Genomic DNA, 16,318 nt, shown 5'->3' with positions numbered 1-16,318 from the left:
ATTAGGGCAGAATATTTACTACCGTAGGTAAGCTCCTACAGGACAATAGTCTCACCCTACACAGTCTTCAGGTGTTACTTTGGGGCCTGATTTTAACATCCCTACTAAGACTGAATAGTACTTTACTCGACAAGGAGTCCTGTTGAATGGTTCTACTCAGTGAGCTTTTTGGTGATGACTAGCAAAGACCCTGAGCCAAAACCCCTAATAGAGACAGTGTGGAACTGTAAGGAGATTGGATCAAAACTGCACTCTGCTCTTTGGGCCCATCTCTGAGGTTGAATAATAATAACCCCAGGGACTGGGTTTTGTTCCGCACGCCACTGTCATTTACGCTCCTTGCCAACTCACCATGATAACAGAGAAGTGAGATAATCAGCTGTAGTAGGGTCAGGGCTAACTGGTGGGGATGTAACAAAGGCTGCAGCTTTAGCCCAATTCTTACTCCAGTAGTGTGATCCATCAGTGCCAAGGCTCGCTGTAATTGGCTCTCCATACACAACTGTGCCTAAAGAATAATAATGCTAATACATAATCTGAAAATATGTAACATGCTCCTGATGGTGAACTCTCTTTTCCCACATTTGTAGACAAATGCTCAGATTAGGAATAAAAGATGGTTTGAGCCAGTTTCTTTGTGTTTCAGTTTTCTGAATTTCTCTCAGCCAATCAGATTGCTACAAAACTGAACAGTATTCCTTGTAAAATTACAAGGTACCAATCAGGAAACAGCCTTGGCCAAACCCCAGAGTCCTATTTGGCACTATTTTTTGCTGAGAAAGGCCAAAGAAAGCAGAACAAACACTTCAGGACATGGCTCCTTACTGTAACAGGGCAGGTAAAGTGTCTAAAAATCCCTCTCAGTGGGATACCAAAAATTACACAAAAACTATGGGCAAAATGCATGCTCCTGATGTAACTCCATTTAAATCAGTTGATTTACACCTGGAATAGACTCAGTTTTGTATGTTTATGACTGGATATTCCTGTCTCTCACCACTGTCACCCACGTACATGCACAGTGGGCCAGATCCCCTCCCCAGTTTGTGTAAATCAACACAGCTCCACTGGCTTCAATGGAGATACACCAGCTGAGGATATGTCTGGATTACTGTATTGTAGGTATTGTGTTACCTTGTTTCCTTGGAGGAATATTTCTATTTCTTCCCAGTGTTCAGCAGTTTGAGTCCTCAGGTTCATTTTTTTTCCATTCAACACATGACAAGAGGTTGGAAATGAATTCCTGACATTTTTTTTCCAAGTCCACCTAATGAGACTTGTGTAGCAAAGTCTTCAGCCAATCTCTTCAACTCTTTTGAGTTCACTTCAGTGCAACTAAACTCCAGTACATTTTGAAAACTAAAGCTAACATCAAGTTTTGTGCTTTTCAGATGTACCTGAAATTGGCTAATTATGAACTCTTAACTCCCTTTTATTGCAGTGATACTCATGGAGACAAGTAAATAGTTTTTATTAGTGTGTAAATGTGAAGTGGTGTTTTACCTTTTCGCTTTGCTTGAGCTATCACATCTGCGGCACCTTTGCTCATTACTTTTGTGACATACAACGGGCAGTTGGCTTGTTTTGCTATTGTAATTGCACGGTACACTGCCTCTGCTTCAACCTTGGGAAACAAGAACACAACCAGGCGACGTCTTACAATATCTCTTTTAGTTGAATGGACATGAGTGGAGACTTCTTTAAAGCTCTAAACATGTTCATTTGATGAACTTAAGATATTACCTCCTCTGGGTGGCTAAGAACATGCCCCTCTGGACCAGTAATTCCAAGTTCCAACAGTCTCTTTTGCTCCTAAGTGAATGTAGAAAAATGAGAAAAACAGTAAGTGATGGGAACAATCTAAAATAATGTGGGACTGGAACATCATGTCTAGAAGTACTTGAGGGTTATGGAAATTCCTAAATAATATCCTGGAATATCATTTATATCCATGACAATTAGAGCACCTTAGTAGAGACTATGACCATAATAAACAAGACATTTCAGTGGAATTGTTCATACTAAGCATACTGCACTCTAGTGATTTGACAACATATTGGTGGTGTTCACTTGCTCAGGAACAATTAAGCTATATGCAGTGATAACTATGTGCTTTTCCTGGGCTATTCATTCAGGCACTTCAAGCTCACTGTGGAACAGGAGGCTGAAGGCTGGGTAGCTCCATCACACAAGGCATTCCTATCCTTTTAGAAGTGCAATCATCTTGAGGGGCTGGTGAAGTCCCACACATATTGCTAGTGGCAATGATTTATGCAGGTCATCCCACACTGCACTGTCCAGCATTCTGTGTATCCCCTCCCACACATACTTTCAGGGGAATGTTATCACCTTTATTAGTATTATTTTTTCATAGCCCTCAACCTATGGAGCCAGTTTTCTCTGTAGCCTGATCCAGTGCTTAATTTGTAATTAAAGAGGTACCAGGGCTGAAGCAATTAGCTGCCAGGACTCAAGCAATTTTTATACTTTCACAACTGATACAGCAAGCCCAGAAGTGCCAGGGCTATGAACTGCCAAGCCTAAGGGTGCTGGGGGTTGGCACTGGAAAGCCCTGGCACAAATTAAACACTGGCCTGATCCCATAAGGCACTGAGCACATCCACAGCTGCCCTCAACTACTACTGAAGCCAATAGAGGTAGAAGTAGTTCAGTTCATTTCTCTTAGCATTAGGCCAAAGCATGGGTCTGATCTCTCTCATTAAAGTAACACCAGAGAAGCATCTCTAGGGCTAGGAACAAATGCTGTGTGTTCCATCAGTAAGCTGGGAATCTTGCCATCCACCAATGATATAGAACTCCCTGTGCCAGCTCTGCAGAGGTCGCTAAAGATAATCTGCCACACTAGGAAAAACTTCAGTGGGCTGCTCACCTCTTCATAGGCTTAGGTTGGCAGATTTGGCCCACCTGCCTCTTTCTCATGGTGGCGGGCAGCCAGGACAAATCTGCTCCCATAAGCAGCTGCCCTGAAATCTGCCACCCTAGGCAGCTGCCTAGTTTACCTATTGGTAGCGAAGTCCCAGCAGCTCTGAAAGAGGGGAAGATATACGATCCTAAAGCTGTCATTGCTGAAGGGCTGATACTGCCTGTCCTGGCTCTCAGGCCACTGTAATGTTTGTGAAGAAAATCCCATGTTGTGGGGAGCGGGGGAAGATGAAGGAAATGTTTCTTTAATAGGCTGTTCAGGGGCAGGAGGGAATGTGGCTGTTTGAAGCTGCTCACAGCATGGAATGTTGGAGGCATTCCCAGCAAAGATGGACTAGTGGACAGAGTGCAAGTGCATGTTAAATGCCATGTCCCCACAACTAATCAAATGGTTATAACCATGTATATTTTACACCTCCTTGTGCCATCTTGGCCCTCTGCAGCATATGAGGAGCCACCCAGGAGTACTTCCATTGTTTGCCCTCTCTCCGGATTTTTGCTGGGGAAGAACCACTTTAAATTGCAGTTGCTGTTGCTAATTATTCCCGTCAGCAGAAGCTGTTCAGGGGATATGCTGAATCAGCACATTCCTTGGCTTGTCTTGGCCACATCCCTTCTTAGCTAGCATTGTCCATAAATGTACCTGTGATGATAATCAACTGGATGTAAACAGTCAGCATGATGCCTCTTGTCATAAACAGATAGTTAAGGGTTAATGCCTCTTTTACGTGTAAAGGGTTAAGAAGTTCGCCTAGCCTAGCGGACACCTGACCAGAGGAACCAATGGGGGAGCAAGATGTTTCAAAAGGAAGGAGGGAAGTTTTCCTTTGTTTAGAGTTTCAGTTTCAGCCAGAGTGAAAAAGGTCAAGGAACCAGCCTCTTATCAGAACAGTAAGTTTTAGAAAGGGATAAATAGGTTTATGTTTATTTTCTTTGTAACTTGTCTTGGTACCATTAAGGGAATTATCAAAATTGGGTATTTGGGTATTTTTTTGTGTAACTAAATTTGTGCCCAGGGGAACATCCTCTGTGTTTTGAATCTGTTGTCTGTGAGAGTAGCTGGTATGCTAATCTCTCCCAGAGGGTTTTCTTTTACCTTTCTTTTCTTTAATTAAAAGCCTTTTCTTAATACCTGATTGACTTTTTCCTTGTTTGTAGATCCAAGGGGGTTGGATCTGAATCCACCAGGAGTTGGTGGGAGAAAGGAGGGGGGATGGTTAATTTCTCCTTGTTTTAAGATCCAAGGGGTTTGGATCTAGGTTCACCAGGAAATTGGTGAAGTCCCTCAAGACTACCCAGGGAAAAAAGTAGTTCTTGGAGGTGGTAGCAGCAATACCAGATCTAAGCTAGTAATTAAGCTTAGAAGTGTCCACGCAGGTCCTCCCATCTGTACCCTAAAGTTCAGAGTGGGGAAAGAACCTTGACACCTCTGCTTTTAGTAAGGAATCTAGATGTTCTTCCAAGCTCTTCCGCCAATATATAATGTCACAAAGGTTTTGCTGCCAGTCCACTCCCTCCAAAGCTCAGGTAATCAGATTATCCTAAAGGCCAAATCCTGCCTAGTTCTGTGGGTGGGTGGACGAGGCATGGAAGAAGATGTATAGAGCACCTTTCCCCTACTCCCCACATGCCTTAGCAGGGCAGAATACCAACACTGCAGGGAGTGCTGAGGAGAGAGACCAACTTCTGCAGTGGCCACTACACTGCAGACCCAAGAGGGTTAGTTCTACAGGAAAATTTATGGAATTTTTATTTCTGTACCATCTATATTCCCTTTTGCAGATATCCTTGAAGTTCATCTTGAGGGCTCTCATGTTTCCTTAACTCAGCCACTGAAGTCAATGAAAAGTTTTGCCAATAATTTAAATAGGAGTATGATGTGGGTGATACTGTGACTGGCAGCATGCACTAGTGAAACATATGCTGATCCTTTTCACAAAAGCAGCCAGGGCCCCCCAGCAATGTATGCCTCCTGGCCAGCTTTGTAGCACCTGTTCCTGAGTTGGCAGGATGACTCAGATGCTGAAAGTGTGTCTGGCACTGCTCTGCCCCCTACTGCCTGTTCTGAGCCACTTCATTTCAGGGCAGCATTTTGGCCTAAATTAATATTGCAGCTAGTTTTTAATTTAAATGGATACATTTACTATACCTCGTCAATTATGTCTCCATTTTCAGCATGCACTTGGGCAATGGCACCCAAGTCGCGAATAATGTTGAATATTTCATACATCTGTCAAGAAGGAAGGAAAGAATTTCCTAGTGTCAGATAGGTCACAGTTTATAAAAAGTGTAGTTGATTACTTTTATTGCATTTCAGTTATTCTGTGTTACCTGAGCATCAGTGCACTGGAGCTTGTCTTTATAAGCCATGAAAACTAGAAAGGAGTTCACACCTTTAAAAAAAAATTACACGTGTATTTATTGTCACAGCTGAAAACAAATCACTCATGTCTACTACAGAGGGATTGAAAAGATGGTGTTCAGATCTAGGCAAGGTTTTTAGACTAGTGTTGAGGATTCAGATTGACTCAAGGCTAGGGTTCAGATTTGGACTAAAGGGCATAAAAACTTGCTGTTACGAGATTTGGGCCCCAAATGTTGTAGTTCATGAAAGATGCTGTACTGACATTGGGTTTTGGATGTATTTAAATCAGAGGCAATAAGCAACCCATTTTTAGTTTTAGATCCAACTTGGAACCAAAACCACACAGGTGAATTAAGATTCATGGATCTGAATCTTAAACCTTTCCACAATCCGGTTTGAATTCTAAGCTCCAATGCTGGCTCATTTCTAGGTGCTATATCTGAATCATTTTATTAATGCTGAAAGTACAAATAAAGCCAAAAGCACTACATTCAAAACAATGTCCTTTAGTTATAGAACTACATATACAACACTTATGTATACTGCATTGCATAGCAAAATGCATAACTCATTTCTATCTAATGTGTACTCTGATTCATTTAGTGTTGGGGCCTAGCATGTTAAATTCTATTGTATTGCTTTACACTGTTTTTATGTTGCTAAAAACCACAATGGTTTTCAAATTATAGTCACACTATAAAATTCTCTCCATTTCATTACTATATATAGGTAAGTATGAAAAATGTCTGGTTTCAGCTTTGAATAGCTGCTTCCTTAGCTACCACTGAGAATTTTAATAGAAGATTAATTAACAATTTCTGCGTTAACTGACAAATTCTGTCCCTGAATGTAGGACTGCAATTGCCATTGAAGCCAACTAGATTTGTGTAGGCACATCTGAGCGCAAAACACAGCCCCAAATATGCGACTAATGCGACATATTAGTGAAATGCACTACTCCTGTGGTGGGTGAGTTCTTCAGTAGACAGTGTCCACTGGGTAGATAGCCACAGGTTCTTATATACAGGAACTACAGGTACAAGTTTTTGTGAAGGGACTGTCAGTGCATAAGAAATACACTCTATTTTCAGTAGTGCGGGCTGGGAATGTGCTGCTTTATTCCTATTATATTATTCATCATTATTTATTCCTATTATATTACAGAGTGGCTGGGGAATGCAGAAGCACCCACTAACTAAACAAGAAGTGAAGTAGGTATGGAGCCTGGCTTCAACCCATAATACTCTGAGTAACCCAGTTAACCCCTTGATGTCCACTTTATTACACAAGTGAAGTAATATTGCACAATCTGGCCCTGTTGGCCCAATCCTGAAATTCGTTTACACAGATAAATCTCCAGTATAGTCAGTGGGAGTCTTAAGAGTGTAAGGACTTCAGAACTGGCCCAATAATTTTGTCTTGCACTACCAAAGTGATGTTAGAGGGATGCATATTGCCCTAAAAAGTAGCTGATCTTTTTTCTTGTGTCAGCTTTCACTCTTGATGGTAACTAGGTTAGTAGAACACTGGTCTTTTTGTCCTTACCTTTGTCTTTCACTAGAGCTTCCAGTTCCTCTTTTATGCTCTCATGCCAGCGTGTGATGTCAATATGCAGGGAATAATCACAACAGGCTTTGTTATCAGCACACTCTCTCCATTGGTCATATGCAGAAAGCAGATTCATTCCAGAGTCAGGGAATACATGGTCAACTGAAAAAATATTGCAGAGTGTCAGCAGCCTTTATATGATGGGGTAACACAGGGACATTATTATAATGCCCATAAATATGCACTTGTCTAACAAATTTCTATGGTAGGAAGGAGACATTTTAATGCAAATTATTCTATAATTAAAAATGAGGAATATGAAAGCTTCCAAACTGTGTTTAACTACCACTACCACTGAGACAAAAACCAGCAAAACAAGTTGTCACGGAGTGTGGGGAGTCTGGCCCGGCACCCCTCTTCCTGGGACCCACAGTGACTCTCAGCCATCCAGTAAAACAGAAGGTTTATTGGACAACAGGAACACCGGTTACAGCAGAGCTTGCAGGCACAGTCAGGACCCCTCCACCGAGTTCTTCTGGGCTTTCAGGGTGCTTGGATCCTAGCTAGGATACCCTGAATTCCGCCCACACAGCCCCAAGCCCAAACTCAAACTGCTTCCCTCCTGCCACTCCCTTCCTTTGTCCCCTTCAAAGGTGTTGACCTTTCCCCTCCCTTACCTAGCTCAGGTTACAGGCCCTGGCATCATCCATCCCCTAAAGTCCTCCCCTGCTCTCCCATTCCCCACACAGACAGTCCCTACTGCATCACAGAAGTCAATTCCAAGTTGTGGCTAACAGTACAACCTGAATTCACCCCCTTGTGTCCATATAATATGGTGTGTGCTATTATATACATGCAAGGGGCCAAATTCTGCTCTTTGATATTTGTGCACAGCTTCCTTTGACTTTAGCAATGGCAGTCACACATAGGTACTGTATTTCCTGCTACACCTACCAACACTCCTCAGTATTAACCTGTGAGGCTATTTATAGTTCAGTTCTGTGCCTCCGGTGAGTAAACACTGAACTGAACTGTGTGGTGGTTTTGTAAGGTCTACTTGAGATCAGATTGAGTAAATAAAAATCATTTTTACTTTGAACCTCAAAAGTATTTGCTCTCACAACCCCAGAGCTGGAAACTAGTGCAATATTTGATTTCATAACCAAGTTACTTTTCTCTCTCCACCTATAAAAAGCATGGTATATAAATATAAATTTTCTGTGACCATCTGTTTTAAAAGACCCAAGTAAAAAGGTGCCCTGTATTGCTTACAATGATAAAGGTGAAAGGGCCTCATAATAAGTAGAATTTTTATCTTTTAAAAAGGAACATATAACAAAAGCAGAGTTTATTAAAGGAAACTTAATGTATGATACAGTTGTAACAAACCTGGTCAGAACTAAAGTCTCACTCCTGTGTTAACTGACACTGAGCTATCTTTTCGATGGTGGGACACCTTGTTTGCTTTTTGAAAGATGTACTTCTTAGAGTCATTGCAATGATGCTACTTACGTATCATGGTGGTTCCTCCTGCTAGGGCTGCTTTTGTGCCTTGATAAAAGTCATCAGCAGAGGTCATTCCCATCACAGGCATCTGTAGTCTAGTGTGGACATCTATTCCTCCTGGCATAACCAACTGGCCATAGGCATCAACAGTTTTGATGCCACCAGGAACTATCAGATTTTCTCCAATTTGCCTAAAAACAGTATTAAGAAGTTCTACTAGCTGCAAATAACATTTAAAGAAAAATGTATTAACTTTCTGTTGTTAAAAGTGAGTATGTGTGTGTGCTCATGTCCATTTCTGTAAGTTTTCTCACACTGTGCTGCCAATGCACATCAGTTATGCTCTCCTTTGGGAAATGGGGGATAGTTGGGGTCCTCAGAACTCTAAGGGAGCTCTATGTTTCTCCCATTTTCTCCTTACTTAGATGCCCCTTCTCTTGTGAGGAGTCACCATCCTTCTGGCAATGGAAGATTGGATGAAATTTCATTCAGACCCATAGCTGTTGCTCTTGAGAATTGTGAGTCAGTCTCTCATCTCCACTTGCAAAGCTCTGCCTCCAAAACTTTCTCAACTCTAGGATGGGATCGAGCAGATATGCATCTCCTGGAAAGCAGTGCAGACCACCAATACCAGCCCCACAGGCCATCCCATTTCAGGGCATCAATTGTGACCCCCAGCTCTCTTCATTCATGTAGTCCTAGACCACTCAACTAGTAGTAACAGTGACTGTAAATTTGATAGTAGCTACTATGGAAGTAAGATCAATAGGGACTAAGATCATTTTACTTGTTGCTTTCAAGAACACAGCTAGAACTCAAGAAAGGAAATATTCCTTTCAGCTTTTTCTTCCAATGCCCTATGAACTATTGATTTTTTTCCAAAAGAATATTTTGAACATATTTCTGAGAAAATTAAAGGGGTCTCTGGAAATGATTATCCATATTAAATTGCACTAAAAATGTTAAGTATGGAAATTGTAATACAAAATATTTCTTAAGTAACTTACTTTATCAAACTGTCTTCCACATAGATATCAGCATAAAATGATTGATCATCATTGACGATCTTTCCTCCTTTGATTAGAAGCCGGTCACTCTAATGGAAAAATGTTTCCCAAGATTATTTGATTTAGAAGTTGTTTTACTCTTTACAGGCCTTCATGCATAATAATCTATAACTGCCTGCAGCAGTTAAAGTCTGAGACAAAATATTCTGCATGTCTATTAGTCCAATTTAGTTTAAAAAATACGCCCAAACTATTTCATATCAAAGCCTGACTCTATTCCACATACAGAAGTATAAAAAGTATTAAAATTAAAATAACATATTTTACATACAAATAAAGAATGTTTTAACATCTTTAAATCAACCAGAAAGGGGATTTAATCTATATTTTTCACAGCACTATCTTAGAGAACTGTATGCTGCATAGAAGATGTGAGGATGTAATTTAAAAATAATATATTAAGGCAAAGTTGCCATAAAACATTCACATACTACAGTGCACATTACTCATTTTTTCATTAATTGCACAGCCACAAATCCCTTCACAGCTTCGAGTAGCTCTGCAAAACATTCTGTTCTCCACCCTCCAATATAAATAACTCCTGGCCAACATTAACAAGCACAAGGCCATCCTGCTGGTTTTGGAGAGGGTTGATGTGATGACCCTTTTGGTAAACTTACACTTTAATGACTCATTTTATATAAGTAAGAAACAAAGGGTCATTACCAGCCTCCTTCTGCAGATGGGGAGACCAGTTATTTATGCTGTAGTCTCTGCATATGTGCCAACATTCTTAAAAGGGTTTGCAAGGGACAGTTGTGCACCTAAGCCAGGGATGTGGGGCTGCTTGGCCACCCCCAAATGCTGGTACTGGCAGATTTTCTGTGCATTCAGGTGAATTTTAGCACTTATATAAGTGACTTGAAAATATCAGTTCAATAAGTTAACATATCCTCTTTCTGAGGAAGGTAACTATTACTCTCCCTGTTTCACTGATGGGAAAATTGAAGCAGAAAGTTTAAGTAGCTGACTGAGGCCACAGATGAAGTCAGTGTCAGAACTGGGATTGGAATGTAAGTGTTACTTGCTCTCAGTGCTTTGTTATGTCACTAGACCATGCTGCTTCTCATGACATTGAGGTCCCTCATTGTGGCCAGTGTCCACTTTGGCTGCTAAGCTGAGGACCCATCATATTTGCAGACAGCAGGCTGGGAGGCAGCTTGCAGAAGGCTTAGCAATATTAGGGGCATCCAAAGTGGTACTGCCCTTCTACACATGGCAACTGATCTGAGGTTCTCACAGAAACGGAGGAATCAATGTGAGTGTCACAGATCTGAAAGGCCAGCTTTAGAGGAGCTAATGGAGTGGCTGTGATCTCTTGGGAAATCAATGAGAAATTTTCAACTCTAGCAATTGATTTGTAGCAGTTTATATTTTCTAAGTTCTCTTTTCAAGGAAAAGGACTAGGCATCCACTGTTACAAAAGAAAGTGCAGTTTAACTATAACATTTCCAGGTTCTCAAAATCAGATTTTCCTGCAGCCAGGAGCTTCACAGATCCAAAGGATTCTGACAATAGTCAAAGGAGTCTCCTCTAGTCGCTGTCATTTTCCACACTGGGCATTTTAGATGCATAAGAAAATGCAGGATCAGGTTCATATTTTTAAATGTGAAACTGCAGCATAGTTGATTACATTTTTTTCTTCAACTGTGACCTTTAAAGTGACTCTAGAGAATTTACTCCCAGGCTACAATGGCCACTGCTAAGGATTCTGATGTACATTTAAAAATGATTGCTGGATGCAACAACATGTGACAATACAGTCTGGGAGAGTGGATTACAGGACCAGAGAAATGTATAATTATAAAATTAATCACATAACACCACTTCTGGGCCTTGATTTTTTTAACTATAGGTCAAAGGGGTATGAATAAAGCTATTAAGCAATTTTGCTGTGTTTATGAAAACTCCGAAACATATTTCATTTATCTTTCACACCCCTTAATCTATTTTCAACTATTTTTCTTGCTTCCAGGTCAAAAAGAGCCACTACATTCACTGACCCAAGGGAGCTCTATTGGCCTCTTCCACTATGCAACTATACAGGCCACTCCCCGCTCTGAGAGCACACCCACTTTATAACAACCACAAAATGCCAGATGTTCTTAACAAGCTTTTACTGAACTTACCAAGTCCCTTACAACAACCTGTCACATATACAGGCTGATTCTCTCTAGCTTACTCAATGTAACTTACTCAATGAACACTTTTAAAGGGGATTCAGGGTTATTTCTTCTCCCCTTGTGTGGCTCCATTTTAGAATCCGCCAGCCAAGAAGAAGAAGAAGAAAACATGCTGCCCAAAGGTGTCTCCTCACCCCCACAAAAGTCCTGGCTATCAGGGTAAGGAGGCTCCTATTACAACAGTGATAGGGATCTGAGGGGTGGAACATTCCTCCACAACACAACAGTGATGAGAGATAGAGGATGGAGTCAGGCCCACTGCAATGAATGAGCATGAGATCCCAATAGGTACAATATTCTCGCTTTTTAGTATTTTGGGTTTACAGGCTGGACCAGAGGATATGGGTTTATGAACTAGGAATAAGAAGACTATGAGGATCAGGGCTGATGGGGAAAGAAGATAGTAAACATTAAGTCCCCATTAACTATACAAAATCATATGTTGTTTAATTTTATTTATGTTAATTTCCAAATATAAGGGGTGGTCCTGCAGAATAGACCCTTCAGACTCAAAGATATGTGTGTTTGCATTTCTTATAAAAAGCAACATTTATAGTCTCTTAGGTAACATGGCTGCCCTGGTGTGTGAAAGAGAATAAGCAGGTGTACAAAAGATCTGAAAAGCAGATGCCTATTGTTGTACAAGGGCCTCTTCCTGAGAATATAACGCTGCACAAATCTCTCTGAGTTCAAGCCAGGTTATGTTCAACAAAGGACCACAATAATTCTCCAAAGGGCTTTCATAGGAAGCTGGTAGTAATGTCAGCCTCAAGAATACTCTTTCAAACTACTCCTGTTTTGCTCTACCTGATCTGATTTCATTTCAGAACTAAAACCCACATCCCATCTTGCTTAAGGAATAATATGTCTACAAATGATGCTTTAGAACTATATTTCAAAAATACTAATTATTAATAAAACTTATTTTTTCCAATCACCCTAAAATGTTGTAGAACCAGGCAAAAATATGGCCCGGCAACCTAAATTGAGGGAATAAATATATGAAATTCAAATAGACACTTTATCTTAGGCATACAAGCAAGTCCAAAGTTATCAAAGTCCATGCTTGGTCAATCATGTTATTTTTTATTTTCTGAACTGCTAGGCTGGGAGAAAAGATGTTGCTCTCTAACGACAGAGAAATATAAACCATTCAGACTGCTGTGTCCTTTGGACCCATCAACCCTTTATGAGAAATTACGGTCTGAAAAGGCACGAGCTAGGAAACAAGGGAGTGCCAGCTTCTTGGCAGAAATAAAGCAGATTCAATGGCCTGAATGATTTGCAAAGCTGCTGATCAACACACATTCTCCTCTTCCTCCCAGAGTCGGGAAAAGCCCCTACTCTCAGGCTTCTCTGGGACTTGGCAGGTATCTGCAACCTCACCATGCGCATTGTTTTCCTAACTGTCCGAGCTCCTTGCCAGGGACCTTTCTACTGAGGCATGATTATCTCCGCTGAGATCTGGGGAATGCAGCAGAGAAATATTTGTTATGGCCAGGCCAGCCCCCCTCCCCTCGCCGCCCAGACCCAGAGCCTGGATTACAGGGCACGCAGCACCGCCATGGCTGAGGCGCAGGCACCGGACTCGCTAGAGAGCGGCTCCGCTAGCATCTCCTGCCGTCCCCAATCTTAAAATGAGCATGAAATAACCCCACCGGCCGTGCTCCCTTCTCCGCGCTGCCCGGGTGCGGCGCGTTTGTCCTTTCCTGCCCCGTCCCCTGAACGCTGCTAGGGTGCTGGATAGGTTAGTATGGCTCCACCGCCCTCCAGCCTCTTGCCATGGAGCTCCCGGCCGGTGGCTGCCCGCTGCCTCCGGGCTGCTGCGAATAAAAAGGCCGATCGGGGGCTCGGCACAGAGAAATGCTCTTCGGAAAGGAACGGGGAGCGGCCCCAGCCGCCACCCCGCCAGGCCCCGGGCTGCCTGGGCCTCCCTCTCACCGTGATCCGGGGGATGTTCTTCTTGCCTTGGTACGACATCCTCCCGCAGCTGCCTCCCCGTTCCGAGCGAGCGCAAGGGGCAGCAGGTGCGCGGCGGGGCCGGGGTCCCGCCTGGCTCTGGGGCTGGCCGGACGCCTCTCGGCGGAGTGGCCGGAGCGGGCGGCTTTTTGTGGCGTCTCTGTGCGTGTGCCTCCCTGGCTGCCTGTTGTTCTTGGAGAGCTCGGTGGCTCCCCCTGCTCTGGCTGCCCCGCAGCCTCGCTTAGCAGCTGCCTGATTAGCATTCCAGGCTCATGCTTCCCCGACAGCAGCCGCCAGAGAGGCAGCCATGCAATCAGCCGGCTGGGGCCTTTCCCCAGGCACCAGCCACTTCCCTGCTCTCTTGGCACCGCGAACAAAAGCCGGCTTTCCCCACGCCACCACTAGCCCGCCTGCCAAGAGCGAGCCCGCCCGGCAGGGCCAGGAATGGCTGGGCTCTCTGTGCGGTGCCCCCGGGAGCCAGGGAGGGTGGGTGTCAGACCGAGCCTTGCCAATGGCTCGTTGTTTCCATCCTGCAACTCCCTTTTGGCCCCATATATTTCTGTGAGTCTTTGGTCAGGGAAGTTTGTTCTTAAGTCTGAAGATTTATGCTCTGCACATTTCTAAACCGCTTGATTTCATTTACTCCCCTGGCATCTGCCTGGGGTTGTACCCACGGAGTGTGTGTGTGTGGGGGGGTCACCCGGTAAACCAAGTTTAGGCTTTACAGTTATTTGCTACAACTCACTCGTCAGCACAAATAGACCTTTCTTTCCTCTTCAAAGCCGCCTTCCAGCAATTCCCATGAGAGTCACAAGGAGTCGGGGCTTGTCCGCATCAGCACCCTGAGCTTCTGCCCCGTTAGTGGCCTGATCAAGGGCTCCACCCTGCTGCCAGTAAAGCACTCAAGCTCCTCCATCAACTCCTTTCCAGACTCGTAGGGCGTCTTTCCCTATGCTCCCATTGACTTTAGTGGAACCGGTTTGGTCTCCAGTGCAGCAGGGACATGAAGTGGAACATGGACCCCTTGGCTTGGAAAGCCTCCCTGGCCTTTGGACAACAGGGGAAAGGGCACTCCATAAATTGCCCTGTTCTGTTTACTCCCCCTGAAGCATCTGGCATGGCCACTACTGGAAGTCAGGATACAGGGCTAGATCTACGGAGTATGGCCAGACTGATGTTCTTGTGACTGGGTAGCAGGCAAATGGCTCACTGGGTCTGTCTGCACCTCTCTGTATAGAGCCTGGTGTGTACCCAGTATGCCCCACCTGTGGCAGTTCAGCTCTGGGCTGGTTTTCTGGGCCCAAGGTTCATGGATGGGAATACATCTGGGCTGCACTTAAAGTCAGAGGCAAATGGGTCGCCTGACAAACCCATTAATCCTTTTGTAGTGAGAAAAAACAAATCACTCTGCACCTGGCACCCGCTCCTCTGCTGAGGCTGCTATTGATTCAGGGGAATGAAATGGAGCAGAGCAGCAGACCCTAGAGCACCCGGAGCCTGGCATGGCCTCGGAAAGGCAGCTGCTTTCGCCTGGATCCCCGTTTCCTGTAATATCACCGGCCAGGCTGGGCAGCGGCTTCCCGCTGGGCTGTCCCAACCCGCAGCTGGTACCTACCGGCCAGCAGGGCAGCAGGCTCTGCCCAGCGCACGCTGAAGCCAATGGTGACGCTCCCATTGACTTTGGGGCCCACGCTGTGCCCCCTACAGAAGCCCCCCCTCCCCGGCTGAATTGCTGGCGCCCGCGGGGTGACGCTGACTATAAACTTTTCCAAACTAAAGTGCTGGTTCCCCGCCAAACGTGCGCGCCGCTTCCCCGTTACCTGAGTGTAGCCATCGGGCGCGCCTCCGGCTGCCCCAGCAGCGGGCGGGGAAGGCTCCGCTCCGGCTGGGGTGAGAGCAGGGCTGCTCTCGCTCTGCCCTGGGGAGTCGCTGGAGAGCTGGCGGAGCGCCCCTCGCTCCGGCGTCTGGCCGCCTCTCCTGCCGCCGCCGCTCAGCGCGTCCAAGTCCAGCGTTTTGTTTTCAAAGGCTCCTTCCACGCTGCAGAACATGCCCCCGAATTTCTGCCTGGGCTTGGGGCTGCCCGAGCCCAGGGCTGCGAAGTACGCGGGCCGCTCGGGCTCCTTCTGCTCCTGCTGCTGGCTCTGCTCTGCCATGGCTGCGGGCGAAGGAGCCCGCCTGGGACGGCCGGGGACCGGGCAGTGGAGCGGTGCCCGCGGGAGGCTGCACACGCAGCGCTGGAGGAGGAATGGCAGCGAGAGAAGGGGCTCAGCCTGGTCCCCGTGGCTCCAACGTGTGGCGTGTGGCAGCCCGGCCGGTGATTCGTTAGCCAGGTAAAACCTTTGGGCTCTCCTGTGAGCCCGACAGACAAGGAGCTGTCCAAGGCGGTGGTGCTGAAAGCATCCGCGCCACTGGAGTTCATGAGGAGGCCACCCCAGGGGAGCCCACCTAGGACTTTGATCTGCTAGCGAAAGAGCCGCTAGAAAGCACCTTTGTGGCAACTTGCTGACAGGGTGGCTTTACTAAAAGCTAAATCTTTCACAGTCACCTCCCCTTTCCATAACCATGTCCACAGTGTCACCGCTTCCCTTAGCCTCTGCCTGCCACGTTTCAGCCGATTAAATCCACCTTCAGTGTGATTTCCCCCCCGCCCCCGAAGGAAATCAACTGGCCTTTGGCAAATATATGCAGAGTTTTTGGTGTCACCCCAAGCCACACCACAGTGCAGCAAATCCGTCTTTGAGCTGCAC

The 16,318-nt window shown here is 45.0% G+C and overlaps 1 protein-coding gene across 3 annotated transcripts in view; it reads right to left on the bottom strand.

Annotated features, from left to right (window-relative positions):
• DPYSL4 (dihydropyrimidinase like 4) overlaps positions 1-15,842 on the bottom strand; it is a 30,495-nt gene extending 14,653 nt beyond the window's left edge. The window contains exons 1-9 of one of the 3 annotated variants that reach the window (XM_030570376.1): positions 15,392-15,842; positions 9,370-9,458; positions 8,369-8,553; positions 6,854-7,018; positions 5,275-5,336; positions 5,093-5,173; positions 1,744-1,812; positions 1,504-1,624; positions 352-508 (exon numbers count right to left, since the gene is read on the bottom strand). In XM_030570376.1, the coding sequence (XP_030426236.1) occupies positions 352-508; positions 1,504-1,624; positions 1,744-1,812; positions 5,093-5,173; positions 5,275-5,336; positions 6,854-7,018; positions 8,369-8,553; positions 9,370-9,458; positions 15,392-15,724 (1,262 nt within the window). In that variant the 5' untranslated portion in view covers positions 15,725-15,842. Of the gene's footprint in view, positions 1-351; positions 509-1,503; positions 1,625-1,743; positions 1,813-5,092; positions 5,174-5,274; positions 5,337-6,853; positions 7,019-8,368; positions 8,554-9,369; positions 9,459-9,842; positions 9,924-13,553; positions 13,916-15,391 lie in introns of those variants that run through there. The other 2 variants (XM_030570374.1, XM_030570375.1) reach the window with 2 other exon arrangements.
• Positions 15,843-16,318: the final 476 nt, after the last annotated feature.

Source organism: Gopherus evgoodei, chromosome 7, assembly GCF_007399415.2.
Source record: "Gopherus evgoodei ecotype Sinaloan lineage chromosome 7, rGopEvg1_v1.p, whole genome shotgun sequence".
Lineage (NCBI taxonomy): Eukaryota > Metazoa > Chordata > Testudines > Testudinidae > Gopherus > Gopherus evgoodei.
This window is presented reverse-complemented; position numbering and strand designations above follow the sequence as displayed.